The sequence below is a fragment of the Ambystoma mexicanum genome, chromosome 3q (assembly GCF_040938575.1).
Source record: "Ambystoma mexicanum isolate Mex_15411 chromosome 3q, UKY_AmexF1_1, whole genome shotgun sequence".
NCBI lineage: Eukaryota > Metazoa > Chordata > Amphibia > Caudata > Ambystomatidae > Ambystoma > Ambystoma mexicanum.
The window spans coordinates 259,171,473-259,188,492 of record NC_090926.1 but is presented as its reverse complement, the minus strand read 5'-3'; the positions used below and the strand labels follow the sequence as shown (position 1 = coordinate 259,188,492).

Sequence of the window (17,020 nt, the reverse complement as noted above, 5' to 3'; positions counted from 1 at the left end):
AGATATCATACGATGTTGTGGAGGGGCCACAACAAGTCGGGTCGACCCGTTTCGATGGTTATCTAAAGTTAAAAACCATCTTCTTCAGGACAATAGATTTCTTCATATGGTGGTGCAGTCACTCGCTATCCTCTGGAGTAGGGCAACGTGCACAGCCTGAACAGGCTACACGGGATCCTGATGTGTTGCAAAACTGCCGGCTGCAGAAGCCGTGGAAGGGCCTCTGGAACACGGAGAAGTGCTGGGGTGTTGTGTCGAGTGTGCGCGGCAGGGCGGCGCAGGCTGTGGAGTGATACATCAGCTTTTCCGATCGAGCGTCCCTCCTGGACTTTTGAAATTTGATCATTTATTTAGGGCAATCCAGCCCATTCAAATCCTTGTTTGCCCATCTAACCGTCCTCTGTGTACCGCTATACCCCTATGGTTAGGGATGACAAAAACTTTTCTCTTTTCTTAAAGAGGCCTCAATTTGCCCCGTTTATTCCTGGTTAGTTTAAAACAGTTCCCAAATCTTAGAACAGTCTCCTGTCTCACACCTTCTCTTGTGGACTTTCCTGACGGTCTGGGTTACCAGGAGAATTACTCCCGTCTCCTGGTATCTGGTTATCAGTTGCCATCTTAGCACACGTTGTCAGGGGGAATGGCTGCCTTCCCCTGATAGCAAAGTTCCACACAATACTTTCTTGGTGGGTCAGAAGAATTTCTCTCTTCTCCTGACCAATAGCCTTCCCCAGGACTTGCAAATCTTTTCATCGGTCCGGGTTACCAAGAAAGTGGGCCTCATTACGACCTTGCCGGTCTGGAAACATGGGTGCCGGCAAGCTTACCTCCACTGTTGTTTCCAGACAAGCATATTACAGGTCTGCCTGCCGGAGCCGCCGTGCCCAACCGGTCTGTCCCTGCCGGGCACAGCGGCCACGGTAGGCAGACCGGTCACGGACGCACTGGCACCATTAGCAACGGTGCCGGTGCTTCCGTGTCCCCACTCCCATAGAGTCCTATAGGACTCCATGGAAATGGGGACTTATATTTTACCAGAGCCTGACTTTCCAGGCAGCGGGGTTGCAATCTCCCGGTGGCACCAGGAAGTCAGTACTGTACTGTCTACTTAAAACTAATTGTAACTACATATTTTCCTATACTAATTACTTATTTCTATTGTTTTTAATTTCCTCCTTCCGGAATTAGGAGTATGCAGGCCATGAGTCCTAACAGCCTGAAAAAATCTTTGCTGGGAGTCCCGGTTGGAAGAGCACTACTATAGTCTGAATGCTCGTCAAACTCCCTTGTATTAGAGAAGCCTTGCCTTGCTCCGTATCCAGAACTGCCCCTATAAACAGAGGGGTTCAGAAAGGACTTCCTTAGATAGATGGGAAAATCTAATGTGAGAAGAAGATCGCAAGCAACGCCAATCTTCAGAGGAAAAAAGATGAACCATTTGCACCCCGGAGGGTGCAAATGGCTTTCAGCCCCCCTGTGACATGCCCAGTAACGGCCCACTGCCCTCGCCGAGGCACAAGCTGACTGGCCGTTGCAGGCCATGTCTGCCCCCACAGCGGGGGTGAATGGCACATTGAGAGTATTTATTGCCCTGGCAACTAATCAGCCACATTTCTGGCCTACATGTGTAATAGGTTCCATTACTATTTGTGAGTAGGGGGATGTATCCAGCCCACTCGCTTCTTGTAAATCATTTTGTAGCTGTAACAGAGTCCATGGATTGTGCGTCCAAGAGCTCTTCAGGTCAAGAATGTCTGATGTTAGTTGGAAACCTGGAGGAGCCTCATCCTCCCCAAAAATACTTTCCAAAGCACTTATTTGTGTTGGTTTGTCTCTGGGCTTCTAGAAAGAACTGTCCGGTTCTGACGGCTCCGATATGAGCTCTTCAATTAGTCTCCTTAAAATCAGAGTTCTCGGTCTGCGTCATCGGTCCAACTTTCATCAGCATCAGAAGCCAGCTACCGTGATACCACCCTGGCTGGAATGCATATTGGGGCCATACAGCCCATCTGCCCAAATCCAACCAGTTGACTCAGTGAGCATTTACAGGTTTGTTTGCAAACAGTTAAAAAGAATGCACGACCATATATAGGATTTTCCAACCGTGGCTTGGAGGAGATTTGATACATTTATATTGCGCTATAGTAGACGTACCAAGATGAATAAACTGCATTTAGGCACAGGGTTCTCCACTGATGAGCAATATAAAGGGAGAGCAGAAGAGAAAAAGCAGTTACTGAAAAAGGTTAATTTTGAGGGTCTTTTGAAGCATGGTTAAAGAGCTGATTGTAATCTAAGAGCAATTGGAAGAGATCGAAAGACGAGAGGGGCACAAGGACTGGAAAAGGACTATTTCCTCTGTGAATATAGCACATTATAGGTACAGCTAGCAGACGGTGATGTGAAGACTGAATAGGCTGAGTCAGGTGAGCACATTGAATCTGATCAGCTAGATATGATAGGGCCAGACTGAATTCATTTGAAGACTAAACAGAGTATCTCATACACAATTCTTTGTCTGACTGACAGCGAATGAAGAGATCTCCATTATTGTGAAAGGGGGGAAAACTTTGGTACAAGACAGATAAGTATAACCATAGAGTTTTGAGCAAGCAAGTCGAAGAAAGGCCAACAAGGATAGAACAAGGATAATCTTAAAACACGAGGGTTAGCTATTTAGGATAACCATGGAGGTAACATGGCTACCTTGCGGTAAAAATACATAGGGGGCTCACTTGTGCCCCCAAAAATATTTAAAAGGATGTAGTACTACCACGCTCGTGCCTGTGGTCCTGGCTTTGTTTGCTAAAATCTGCTGGGCAGAGTACTCGGGTCCCATCCTTGTTGGGAAGACATCCTCCAAGTATGGAGTAAAGGGCGCAAGACACAGGAGAAGGGTGTGACGAGTGAGGTAAGATGACAAACTACAGTGTGTCTTGCATTGGGTAGCATTAGTTCTTTAGGATTTCCTTAAAAAGCAGCACGTGAGCAATTAACAATACATACCGGGTGTGGATGTTCCGGAGAGGGGTTGCTAGAAGGGCAAACAAACTAAATCTTGTAACACCACAGGGGAGATGTGAGGTCATAAAGGAACTCTGGGTTTGTAACCAGAAGTTTGGCTTTGGGTGTAGATGCAAGCAAGGTGCTCCTGTCATACACGAGACCCTGAGAGACAGTTATTATGAATGACAGTCAAACCTAAGATGATATAGAACATCGGTGAAGCAATCTTATGAGGACTTGCTGAATGACATGCAAAACACTAACAGCTGTCCCAGTAGGAGCATACGTATCAATAGTAAAATAAACAATGCAAATGTGTATGCATAGCAGGATCGACCGAGTAGGGGAAAAGTAATAATACAAGGTGAATACAACATGTGACTTATTTCAAGAAATCAAGTGACCCATAAGAGGTACGGGGACCTCTCCTGATTTACAAAAACACCACTTTGCACTTGCTCATGCCCCGAGGTACCTTTTCAGAAGGCAAGTTATCAGCTCATTCACGCGGGCTTGCAAAATTACTGGGTCAGTTCTCAGCGGGTCATTCTCGTAAGATATCTTTGCCGGCAGTTCTACCAGGTCATTCAGTATGCGACGGAGCTGGAAGAAAGCCTCTGCTGTTCCGGTGAACCTACAGGAAATGGACAGCAGAGGAAGTCAGCATAACGTCAGGTTCAAAACACAAACAAATTGGATACCTGTTAAATCTAGTTCTCCAACATCCCCATCATTTATTGCTTCACATGCTTTTGAGGGCATTCCCCATTGTCATGGAGGAAATACTCTAGTTGTATAGGATTGTTTGGGAAGTTTTACAGAAGCCCTCTGGTGAAGGGTGCATGAAGACCAAACCTGTATGTGCCCAAGGTTGACTGCCAAGTGTGTCCAATCTCTCTCCATGGTAATGTGACAGAGCAGACCTGCTTCACTCTTAGGAGAGGAGTTGGCTGATATCATGGCACAGTTATGGCTCACACAAGCAAAGAACAACATAATCGAAACAGTATAATGAAAAATACATCCTCTCTAATAAAGCAATGTAATGAGAAACATTAAGGAAAGCACCTCGGGTTAGGTACAATATAGTTAGAAAAACGGTAAAAGTTTCCAGAAAGGATTACTCACACCTATAGAAGAAAAAGCTACTTACCCGTGGTAACGTCCTTTTGCTGGATGTTCCTTCCACATATTCCTCATTTTATGATATCTCCATAATTATAATAATACTACATTTCTTATATAGCGCTACACACCCATAGACCTCAGAGTGCTCAAATAACAAAAGACATTATTATCCCACAGAGTGGTACTCATTTTATCGACCCCGGAAGGATGAAAGGCTGAGTTGGGCCTGCCGGGATTCGGACCTGCCACAGCAGGCTGCACACAGATATCAGGGGCGAGTGCTTAGCTCGCTGTGCTATCTGACCAGCTAGTTTAGCAACTTGGGAATACTTTTCCAGCAGGGGGCGCTGTGCGTCGATGCCCGTTGACTCGATGTCCCTCAAGGGCCTCTGTGTCAACGTCATCGATGGTATATAGCGTGTGCGCAGCGACCATTGGCTTCAGTTCTGCTTTTTACATGAATTGGTTTATCCTACTCCCGATAGTTACTGAGCCTGAAAGAGCATAAACTGCAATGACATGGAAATTCTACTGTGGGGTAGGCTGGGAGGGGATGAGGAATACTTGGGAGGAACAGCCAGTCGAAAGAACGTTACCACGGTTCAGTATCTTGTTCTTCGAATGGATAGTGTCCTCCCACGTATTCCTAATCTTGTGATAGACTCCCAAAGCAGTATTTGCATTTTTCAGAGGGAGTCATAATTTACAGTTTCAAATTAGAATTTAGGAGTTCCTTATTGGTCTATGTGTACAGAATGTGACACTGCCTTCCCAAAAACACATTCTCAGCCTGAGGAAGAGCCCAGATTATAATGCTTGGTGAAATGTGGACTGAGGACCATGTTGCTGCCGCACAAATATCCTTAATGGGGACTCCCCCCTGTAAGACAGAGAAAGTAGCCATGCCCCTTGTCAAATGTGCTCTGAAACCTTCAGGGGGATCTTGTCCAGCTAATCTGTAGCATTCAGAGATTCCTAAGATGATCCACCTAGATAAAATTTGTTTTCAGACCGCCATACCCAACTTATCGCCCGTGTAACAAACTAAAAGTGGATTGTCTTGTCTTAATTTAGACATCATGGAAATGTAGAAGTAAAGTGCACGTTTTGGGTCAAGCCTGGATGAGGTAGGGGATAGAAAGATGGTAGAATTATTGTTTGAGTTAAATGAAACTCATACACAATGTTTAGTAGAAAGACCTTAAGGACCACTCTATCCTTAAAGAAGACTGTGTAAAGAGGCTTGTAGGACAAGGCTTGAAGTTCACTCACCCTACGGGCTAATGTAAGAGCCACTAAAAGGATGGTCTTTAAGGTTAACAATCCTAAAGGACACAAGTGGATAAGCTCGAATGGAGCACACATTAGGAATTTCAGAACTAGGTTGAGATCCCAAACCGGGACTTGAAAAGTGACTGGAGGAAAAACATTTGTCAATCCTTTCAAGAACTGTACAACCAGTGGAATCTTGAAGAAAGATACCTCTTCAGAGGAGCGCTAGAAAATAGATAGCGCTGCTAGTTGCTTTTCTATTGTACCAAGCTGGCGCCCCAAATTGTCCATGTGCAACAAGAATCATAACACCATAGGTGCACAGCATGTAAAAGGGTCCACATTCTTATCCCTGCACCAGCTGCAGAATTTATTCCAATGGCAGCAGTATAAGGATTCCGTTGCTGGCCTTCTGGCCAAAAGCAAAATCTCCATTAAGTAGTCGGGGAGGTCCCAATCCTTATATCTCAACCTCTCAGAAACCATGCGTGAAGGTTGAGTGTCTTGACCTCTGGATGGAGAACCCACCCGCCTCTCATGAGAGAAGGTCTTCTCTTTGTGGCAGACGTAATGGAGGGCAGATGGACATGTCTACAAGGTACGGGTACCACGTCCTCCTGGCCCAATCCAGAGCAATTATGATCATGGTTTTCCCAAACTTTCTCAACCACCTGATGACATGAGGAATGACGGGGACTGCAGGATACATTTACAGGAGTGGAAAATCCCAATCCACAACAAACGCGTCCCCTAGAGCTCCTCTTGGGGGGAAATTCCCAGGAGCAGCACAATTCGCACTGCCAGTTGACACAGGTCGCGAACAGATCCCCTTGAGGGGTTCACCAAAGGGTGAAGATCTCTTGAAGGATTTCCTGAGCTAGTTCCCACTCGTCGGTGACTGTGCTCTGTCTGCTCAGAGCGTCCGCCGACGTGTTCTCCTCTCTGGCTAGGTAAACTGCAGATAAAGAGATTCCTTCTTAAATTGCCCAGAACCAGAGCTGCATTGCCTCTCTGCACAGTGGTAGTGACCCTAAACCATCTCTCTTGTTGGGGTAGTACATGGCCACTGTGTTGTCTGTCATTATCAGGATGTTCTTTCATGGCAGGAAGGCATTCACTGCTAGACGGATTGCCCTCAGCTCCAAAAGATTGATGTGTAGTATGGACTCTGATGGAGACCAACGACCGCCGATCGTCAGATCGTTGGTATGTGCTCCCCACCCTGTGAGCGAGGCATCCGTCTCTACAATTATCTCCGGCAATGGTTGCCAAAAAGGTTCTCCCTTCAGAATGTTTAACTGGTAGGTCCTCCACAGAAGGTCTTGTGCTACTCTGCTTGGAACCTGTAGGTCTGACATCCTGCCTGAGAATTGGGACCATCGAGTCCTGAGAGCCCACTGGAGAGATCTCATTCTCAGGCGAGCCTCTGGCACCAGGAAAATGCAGGATGCCATGAGGCCGAGCAACCTCAAAATGCCAAAGGCCGGAAGGCGCTGGGCACTCTGGAATTTGGTGACCATCTGCAGAATGTCTTGAGCCCTCACCTCGGGTGGCGAGGCTTTTCCCAAGGAAGCGTCTAGGACAGCTCCGATGAATTGGAGTCTTTGAGATGGTTTCATGTGGGACTTCTTGAAGCTGAGGGAGAAGCCATGTTTGTGAAGGGAGTGACAGGTGCAATTGAGATGTTCCAGGGCCTGTTGGGGAGAACGTTCCCTGATCAGCCAATCGTCCAGGTAGGGGTAGACGTGAATAACCCCTCTCCCAAGACACGCTGCCACCACCACCATCAACTTGGTGAAAACCCTCGGACAGCCCAAATGCTAGAACTCAAAACTAATAATGAGAACCACCAGCAGCGAACAGCGGGTACTTTCTGTGCTTGTGATGGATTGGCACATGAAAGTAAGCACCCTGAAGGTCCAATGATACCATCCAGTCCTGAAGCTGGAGGGCCTGAAGGATCTGAGAAAGGGTAAGCATCTTGAACTTGGACTTAAGAGACTTGAACAAGTTCCTCAGGAAGGACAAGATGGGTCTCAATACACCCTCCTTCTTGGGGATTAGAAAGTAGGAGGGGGAGTATCAACCCTTGTTCCTCTCTGCTAAAGGTACCAGTTCTACAGCACCTTTCTCCAGCAAGGTCAACATTTCCTGCATAAGGAGCAGATCTGGAACTTTGAAAGAGCTGTTCCCCCCTGGGATGATCCCGGGGCCTTTTTAGAAAGGGAAGGCAGTAATCCTGGGAAACTGTTTCCAATGCCCATGCATCTCAAGTACTACCCCATGATTTTTTCAGATGCTGCGAGAGTCTGCCTCCCACCGGGGTTTTGTGGAGTAAGGCTTCAGAGAGGTGTTGAAGCGGCTGATGCAGCAGCTGAGGGTAAAGCAGCCGCTGCCTGGGCGTTCTTAGCACCTCTTCCCTGTCCACCACAGGGGAGTCTTCTCCAACCTCTTTGATTCGACAGTCCTCTTCCCTCTTCCAACTGAGGAGTAATAGCGAAAGGACCTGCCCCTCCAAGCTGTACCAGTGGGGCAAGATGGTTGTGACTGATTGCAGTTGTCATGGGGCAAGGTACCTATCATGGTGTCCCAGTGCTGGGAAAGGATCAGAGACTAGTGGTAGCCAGCACCATGAAGAAACATGCCTTTGTAAGTAGAATCCTGCCTTACAAAAGGCTTCTATGTCCTTTCTGCAGGAGAATTGGCCTATAGACTACATTTCCCAAGCACCCCCAGGCCAAGAACTACTTATCACAGCCCACGTCGTGCGCACAAGACCATCAAGAGCATGGGGCTTGGGCTCAGTACTCCAACCAGAGAATACGGGTGCTCCGAGCAAGGGGAAGCGCACGAGGGGCCACGCCCCACGCATCCTCCACCCAGGCCCATCGCCTCATTTAGATAAGTACCGCAAGCCACAAGCAGGCCAAGCAGACCTGGGGGAAGGCGCGCAGCGCTGTAGCGCATCGTAGAGAGTCAAGAGATTTCACCAGCAGCTGCGGCCAGGGGCACGCGCAGGGGGCTCTGCCCGAGGTTCTCATGTCCCCCTGCTCCAGTAAAAGCTAAGTGTGAACGTCCTGACTACCAGTGCAGTAGTTTCAGCAATCCAAATCACGCGCAGACTTTAGGAGCTACGCAGCGCGATAGCTGTGCATGTATTAACCCACTAACTGCTGCGAGTTGACCTACTGGAAGAGAACGCTCCTGATATTACGCGGCTTCCTGGAAAGCTACAATTTGATTTGTGTGAATTACAACACGAGTTGTTGCTACGCAGGGGCACTCATAGTAGAAATAGTACATGGGGCAATTACAGTTGCGGAGCCACGCGCGGCTGTAATCCGCTCGTGAAGGGCATAGTCTGGGCAGATGCATGTGCCCAACGATTTGAGCATGGCGCACCTTGAGCATGTCTAGGGTGCAATTAACCCCTTGTGTGAGAGTGTATGAATGCAAGGTTCGGTGTGTGATGTAACACGCAGATGGTAATTCCCACTCTCTTTTCAGCAATAACACTGCTCCGGATTCTGGACCTGAGAGTGCGCAGGCAGGAGGCCAGCACTCACCCCTTGAAATAAGTCTCTTTCTGGCTCTTAGCCCTTGTTGTGGGTGTGGGGGGGAAATTGCACATGCTGTGAATGTGCAAATGTTTTATTGTGTTATCCTATGTCCCCTTCCCTGTCCACCTCCCCTATCCTAGTCCTCTCACCGGTTCCCAAGCTTCGAAACCCATCCAACCAACGAGACCCTAACCCTCTTTCCCCGCCGGGGTCGCGGAAGCTTGTGTAAGTCTTAACTTGCAGGCACCAAGACCGTGGAGGGGTTGGTTGGTTTGTGCCACTCCTGAGCCTGGAAGCTGGAGAACTGACAGCAGTGCCAAGGGATTTGGCTGCTGCTTTGGAGGTTTGCAGGTTCTCTAGGCACTCGTCAGCGTTGCTGCCAAATTAATGTGTGCTGTCAAAGGGCATATTAAGAAGTGCAGACTGCACAACTGGAGCAAAACCAGACTTTTTATTTTTATTTTATTACAGGTTTTTTTACAAACTTTATAAAACATCACATTTCTCCTTTATTCCTTTCCTTACTTAGACTTATTCCTCATGTTCTTTCAATTTTTTATCCAAGTCCTCTAAGAAGAACGTTAAAGCTACAGTTAGTTTCTCGTCTTCCCCTTCTTGCATCTTAATCCACCATTCTTCGGCGTTATAACTAGAGTTTTTTTTTTTTTAATTCTGTTCCCAGAATTTTTGTTCTTAGGCCTTTCAAGTACGGGCATACCGTCAACAGATGTTTTAAAGTCTCTGTTTCGCTCTTACAGAAAAGGCATTTGGTGTCGATATCTTTATTTTGTTTTTTCCTCATACGTTTTACCTCCATCGTGTGGTATAGGTTTAGTCTTAGTTTTAGAAAGATTTGTCTTCTTCTTGGGCAGGGAAATTTTTTAAGATACCTTGGTAAGACGTTCAGAGCCTTGCTTCCATATGTGCAATCTTTCATGCACACATGTTGGTCACGCTGTTGCACTGTTTCGATCCAATCCATCAGCCAACGTTGTTTTTTACTGCATTGGGATTTTTTTCCAAGATCTCTTTCGTCGTTGACAGTTGATACAGGATTTGGTAACAATTTTTTTTCCAAGTCTCCAGCACCTCATTCGGATTGCTCATTTGTGCTGGTTTTAGTATTTCAAATTGAGGCGCTCCATCCGTTTCAATGATCTTTCTATAGATGGACAATGTGAATGCATTCGGTGTGCTTTGAGGCACATTCAGAATCCTCTTCCAGAATATGTTTTCATATACGGCCCACAAGCGGAAAGGGCATCCTAGCATTGCCTCAGCTCCATGTATCAAGGCTGGTATAACCTTCGCTTTATAGGAATTTACCACTGGTTGGTATGAAAATGTTCAAAATTTCTTATGAAGCGTCGACCCTTGCACTGCTAGCACTTTGCATTTGGTTTTTATTTGTTTCATCATTGGATCATCTGAGATACTGGCACTCAGTTGAACACCTAAGTAGGTGACTTGTAAAGATCTTCTAAGGGTCACGTTCCCCAGGCTCCAACGTGGTAGATTTTTCTTTGTTTTGACTTTTTAGGTTGGAGAACTGCACAATCTCAGTTTTTTTGTTGCATTTATTTCCAGCCCATTGTTCTTTATGTAGTTTTCAAGTGCACTTAATTTCCTTTGAAGACCCACTGGAGTTAAATCCAGCAAGACGATGTGATCGGCGTATATTAACCAGCTTATCTCGTTCCCGTTTATTTTCTAGGGTTTCTCCCACTTCTGCGATCAATAGCTTCAATAGGGTGGAGCCTAGCGGGCAACCCTGTTTTACGCCTCTAGTGGTTTTTATTCTTTTGGTCAGGGTCCCTTGTTGATCCAGGTGGATTCTTACGTTTGTCTCAGAATGTAATTCTTTTTTAGCCATCATCAGACTCTGGGGGCATCCTAGCTTCGTCATCTTTTCCCATAGGAGCTCCCTAGCCACTCCATCGAAAGCGTGGGCTAAATCCACGAATGCTGCGTAAACTTTCATTCCTTTTCTTAGGGCTTCCATCTTTAATATATTTATTATTAGTAAGTTCAACCCGCAGCCAACTCCTTTTGCAAAGCCCGTCTGTTGCCTGTCAAAGGCCCTTGCTTGAGTGATCCATGATGTTAGCCTTGATAGAATCTGGGTTGCAAACACTTTTCCTATCACATCAAGCAGGAAAATAGGCCTGTAATTTTTGAGGTCAGACCTTTCCCCTTTTTTTAAAAAATTGGCACTATTATTGCGGATTTCCATGATGTTGGGATGGAACCTTCCTTTATTATTTTGTCGAATAAGGTTTTACATAGCTCCGCCCATTCGTTCGGATACTCCTTTAGCATTGCATTTGTTATGCCATCGTGTCCCGGAGCTCACGATCAACTATTGTTTTTTATTGTTTCCAAAATATCGTCTTGAAATTTCAATATCCCAACCAGTAGGTGTTAACTCCGGATTTTTTGTCATTTCTCCTTGCTTTTCGAAGAGCTTCAAGTAATGCTCAGTCCATTGTTGTTCGGAGACCATATTCGTCATCAGCGCTCCTTGTGGTGTACATTCGTTGTTAATTAATGCCCAGAAGTCTCAAGTTTTTACTATTTAATGCTGCCAGCATTTTTTCTGCATCTTGTTGCTGCATGTTATATTTATGACCCCGAATCCACTTCTTATATTGGAGATTTTAGTTTCTTTTTTGCCTCTGTGGCTGATGTTTGTTTCAGGTCTCCAAGGGCTCTTATTTGTTGTCTCAATTCCCTCCAGTCATACGCGTGGCGTTTGAATTCGTTCTTTGCTCCTCCACCAGACTTTTTTGCATACTTCTGTAGCAGTGTGTCGTAATCTTTATAGTCATTTATTCTAGCATCAGTTTTCAATCGTTTTATGACCTCCTCGATGTTTATTTTTTTCAGCCTCACTTTTTTGACCAGGCTCAATCTCAATTTCCTCCTTCCACATTTTGGAACTTATTCTTTCTTTTGCTTCCCATGCAACTTTAACTAAATTGTGATCACTTTCCTTAATACTTATCACCTCCAGGCTTAGCATTTTTTTTATGGAGTTTCACAAACAAAGAAGTAGTCCAGAATGGATTTTTGGGACTCTCTTTCCCAGGTCTTTTTTGGCGGTATGTCCTCCTGCAGACCACCATTCAGCATGCTCATTTGTCTCAGATCCATTTCCTCTATCCACAATTTGGCCAGTTCTCGTGTCTTTTTCATTCGAGAATTCTTGAGGGAGGTTTTCCCACTCAGGGTAATCAGTTCCATATTCAGATCGCCACATACGATTAACTCGTCGTTTGGATTCAGTATTCTTATTTCGTCCAAAGTGTCACAGATTTTGTCCAAGAAAGTTGTTTCTCCGTCTTTCTGATGTTGCCAATATATATTGAGTATATGGAGACTGGGGATCTCCTTGCCACTATCCTCCCTATACGAAATAGATGTAAGTTGGCTATATGTGTCAATGTTCCAGGCTTTTTTAATCCGCATGCCTCTATTTTTTCTTTCTAGGGTCATTAAGCCAGTCAGCGGGCGGCCCTTTTTATTTGCGATAGCTGGATTAAAAGCCATCTCGAGCTCTTCCACACACGGGGGATCTGCAAGCCATGTTTCCTGCAGGCAAATTATGTCCAGACTCCAAAGTGTTTCCAGGTTATCCGCGAAGAGATGTGCGTGCCCTCTTGTATTCCACGACCCGCACTCCATTTTCTGTGATTCCTTACTTTGGCATTAACTTTGGCTTGAGGCTATCAGAGCTCTCGAAATCCAAGACCAGTCTTCAGCTTCTCTTTCATCTTCATTTGATTTTTTCATCTTTTTCTGGTCTGGATCTTGGAAACTCCTGGCAAATGTAATCCTTATTCTTATTTTTTTTTTTTTACTTTCTTCTTCTATTTCGGCACTGTCATCTTCTAGCATCTCGTTTTTTCCAACTACTCTTTTCTTCCTCTTCTCCCTGTCCTTCTCCCTCTCGAATGTCGGTACGATGGTTTCTCTTCTGTCTTTCGGTCTATTTTCTGCATTGTTTTTACCAGACCCCGGATCCTCGTCTACATCAAACCCTAAGGCATTCATTTCTCTTCTACTTTCCATGAGGATTTCCTTAATAATCTTGGAGTGGAGGTGTATTCGAACTCTATTGAATGAGTCTTCCTCCACAAATTCGATAATTTTCAGGTCATCCGAAGATATTGCTTTTAAATGGGGAATACGGTGCAGCAGGTTCATCACGTTGTTTCTATTCAAGATTAGACCATCGTTTTTTGGGCTACATCTGTTGAGCATTATTCTTATGCCATCTAGCTTCGAGCCTCCTTCTTTGACATTCTTGGTCCTCGGTTTTTCCTGTGTTGTTTTGTTTTCTAGTTTACCATTTGAAGTTTCTTGATCCTTAATCGATCTTCCTTCGTTATTGTGGAAGTCAAAAATAGAGTTTCTTTGTCTTTGATCGTCCTTAATCAATTCCTGCTCCACCCTCCCTTTTTCCCTCCTATTTCCAATCGTCCCAAGTTTTCTTTGTTTTCTTTTCCTCTCAAGATTTGCATCGCCTTCTTCGACTCCTTCCATTGGGGTGATTCGAGTAAACAGACTCGTCTGGTTGGTTCATTACGGTTTCTTTTTGCCGTCTTTTCATCCAAGGTTAGCTTATCTTCAATCTTAGACTCTAGGAGTATTATCTTTCTATCCTCGTGACCCTGTTCACTGGGCACACTTTGGTCTAATTCACTGTCTTCCTCATTTTCGTAGGTTGAGAAGTCAAGTAGTTCCTCCGCCGTTATTTCTTCTTCATCTTCCACATCGTTGCCATTGATGGCTCCTCCTGGAGATTTTGGGTCCATGGTATTTTTGGTGCTCTTTTCATCTTTTTTTGTCACAATCTGGTCATTGGCTTTCCCTGTGCAGATGGTCACGTTCAGCGCTTTCAGGTTTCTCAGAAACTTACAAGAGCCCCTCGTCATTTTGTTTTTGTTTTGTATCATGTTCTTTGTTTTTTTCTTGCACTTTCCATTCTTTTGTCCTTCCTTTATTACTGAGGTTTGTTCTCTCATCTTTCCTTTTTCGAAGATTCCGTACAATTCATTTGTCGGTTTATTTTCCGGAGCATTCACCTTCGTTTCTTGATTGGGGTCTCGATCCAAGCCCTCTGCATTTTTTGAGGTTGTAGCGATTTCATCCATTTCATAGCGATTTTCCGTGCGCCATTAGGGTGGTCCCCTTCAACCCCTTCTATGTTGGTATCTCTCAGTTTATTTTCATCTTCTTTTTCGACGTCGCCTTTTGAGGCTATTGGGTTTAAGTCTACTCCGGCCTTTTTGGTTCCTTCAGGGGTGAGCTCAGTTTGCCTCTTTTGAGATATTTGTTTCACCAGAGCTTTTGTTAAATCCACCACCTCACTAGTAGTTACTTCAATCATTTTCAGACTGTTTTGAGGGGGGGCCGCAAGTCTTTGTTCCTCACTTCTGGCTCCAGGTGCTCCCTTCTTTACTACTCCGTCCAGTCGGACCGTTGAGATTTCAGTTTGATTGCTTTCCTCTTCTTTTCCTTTTTGATTTTTTGATACTACATCATCATTTTTTGAAGCCTCCTCCCTATTGTGGGCTTGTTTCAGTAGCACCATTGCTTCTCTCGCAAGCTCCGCAAATAGTTTCTTTTCCTCTGCGTTATTTCTTAGCTGCTCCATTATTATTTTATTTAACGACTTTTTTTGCTTCTCATTTTTTCCTTCTTGCTCCCACACTCTCATGTCTATCGCCATTTTGGCTATCATGAGAGCCAACATTGTGTTTTGATCGTTATGCGTCTCGTGAAATTGCTCATTAAGCTTCATTAGGTGGGCCGTTGTTATACCAATGACAGACATTATTTGAGGCAGTAGCTCTTTTGCGCTATTCCAGTTTCTCTTACACCAACTCCATGGGGCTTAAGAGATCTTTTTTTCTGTTTTTGCCTCAGTCTCCGAACCTTTGGAAACTCTCTTTGAACAAAGGAGGAGTCTGTTGAAGTGTCTGTTGCAGTGTCTTCCGAGGACTCAGTGGAGTCAGAACTATCAGGAGAATATCTCCTTATCCTGTTTCTACTTCTGTCTCTCAGAAGCTCCTCCATTTCCTTATACAAGGCTCTTTTTTGGGAACACACCACTATATTTTGAGGACTTGACTCCACTCTCCTCCTCTTTTGTGGTTTTTCCCTTTCCGAGAAACTTTTTCGAGCCTCCCTTGACTCCACTTCCAGTGTTTTTCCAGTTCTTTTTAACTTCATTTTCATTCATCCTTGTTCACCCCACTTTTGGCTTTCATTTGACACTACATTATTTCTCCCGTTTTCTTTTGGGAGTTTAATTACCCATTCATTACAACAAGGTCTTTTATTAGTTGGTCCGCTACCGCTAAGGAGTCTCTTCTTTTCCCAGGTATTGCAAAGGCCTCACTGTTAGTTGGGATAGTATTTAGCCATTCCTTCTCCTTCTCAGCAATTGCCGATCCATCCATTTCCACATCAAAAGGGCTAAAAACTTTGTCTCTTAGCTCAACCCTTTTGTTATCATTTGCTTTATTTTTGCTTATTGCGTCTTTTTGCCCATTACTTTCATCATTTGTTTTCTCCTCATTTCACAGTGCACTGCCCTGTCGATATGGAGGATCTCTGCCTTGTCGACAGTGTTAGGGAGAATTCTCTGTTTAGGCTGAATTTCCCTACCTAGTGAGTCCCCCAGCAGCTTTGCTGGATTTCTGGGGTTTAATTTTTTCTCCTGCCAAGAGTGAGACTCTTTTACCCTCACTCTTGGACATGTTGAAGTGTGTTTTCTTGGTTAAACCTTGTGTTGAATGGGCTATGGGGTCTTTTACTCCATAGGGCCTCATGTATTTTTGTGATGTGGGTTACACAGCACCCTCTGTGCCGTGACCCAGGGGTGTCCTAGGGACTCCCCAACATAGACTCCATACCCTGGGACTGACTACTGTCTCCCAGGGCATGTAAAGTCACCAAAGACTTTGCTAGTCTTGAATCCTAAACAGAACCAGTACAAACCATCATATTGTGGACGTACTGGCTGGGGCAATTCGATTGCCCCAGGGTCTGTTAGTCGAGGGGGCACGTCTCCGTCCCCCCTGATCGAGTTTTGGCTGGTGGCAGTGGAAACTACTTTTTATATTCGACCGCGAATATTTCCCTATGGGATTTCCCATTGTTTTAGGCTAACACATTTAATTATTTATTTACGGTAGCCTTAAACATACCGCCGGTTTATATATTTATTTTTATAACTCCGGTTGGGACTTTTTGCCAAAACTTGATTCTAAAATGGCGTTGGTGTTCGCCTCTGTAACTCTGACCCAAAGTGGAGCCCTTTGTTCCACTTTTGGCGGGCTTCTCCACAGAAGCCCTCCAAAGTGGTGCCACTCTGTCTGGGGTACTTAGGAGGGGTGGAGGGGGATTTAGGCACCCTGGACTGAGTTACCTTGGTAACTCAAGTCGCACTCCGTCCTGATTGGCCCAAGTGGTGAGCCGCCCGGCTCACCACTTAGCATGTTTGAGTGACAGCTAGGCTGGGTGAATGGGGGTTTGCTGCATAAAAGCAGGGCTTTGGGGACTGGGACTTCAGAAGTCGCCACAGGACCAAGAATCCGACGAGGGAAGAGCTGAGCCGACCTGCTTCGACGACACCACCCGGTGGAGCCCTGCTGAACCGTCTCACCACTTTTCCCGACGACCGAGGAGAACTCTTAACGGAGTGGCTCCTTCCCTTGACTGGTGGGGACAACCAGTTTTCGCCTTCTTTTCGCTTCTCGAGGTATCTCGTGGCCGCCTTGCCAGTGCCAAGCACCCCGGCAACCGGAACCCCACCACTTTTACCCCAACCACGAAAGTCGGTACAACCCTTTAACCGGAGGACTCCGCGGCTGGTTTCTTCCCGGGCAGTGCAACGACCCTCTTCTTCTGCTCTTCAGCGAGAACTTCTTCTCCCCTGACCGACGTCGAGCCCTGCTGCCACTGCCTGGAACAACTGCCACCGCTGGAGGATCCTTTCCGCTTAAGGTACCGTGTTCCGCCTGGCTTCCCTTGCTACCGACTGT

At 45.6% G+C, this 17,020-nt stretch overlaps 1 protein-coding gene across 8 annotated transcripts in view; it reads right to left on the bottom strand.

The window, feature by feature from the left end:
- STAT2 (signal transducer and activator of transcription 2) overlaps positions 1-17,020 on the bottom strand; it is a 1,902,691-nt gene that overhangs the window by 1,410,738 nt on the left and 474,933 nt on the right. For all 8 annotated transcript variants that reach the window (XM_069653700.1, XM_069653696.1, XM_069653703.1 and 5 more), the window contains exon 9: positions 3,482-3,640. In XM_069653700.1, coding sequence (XP_069509801.1) covers positions 3,482-3,640 — 159 coding nt within the window. The remainder of the gene's footprint in view (positions 1-3,481; positions 3,641-17,020) is intronic.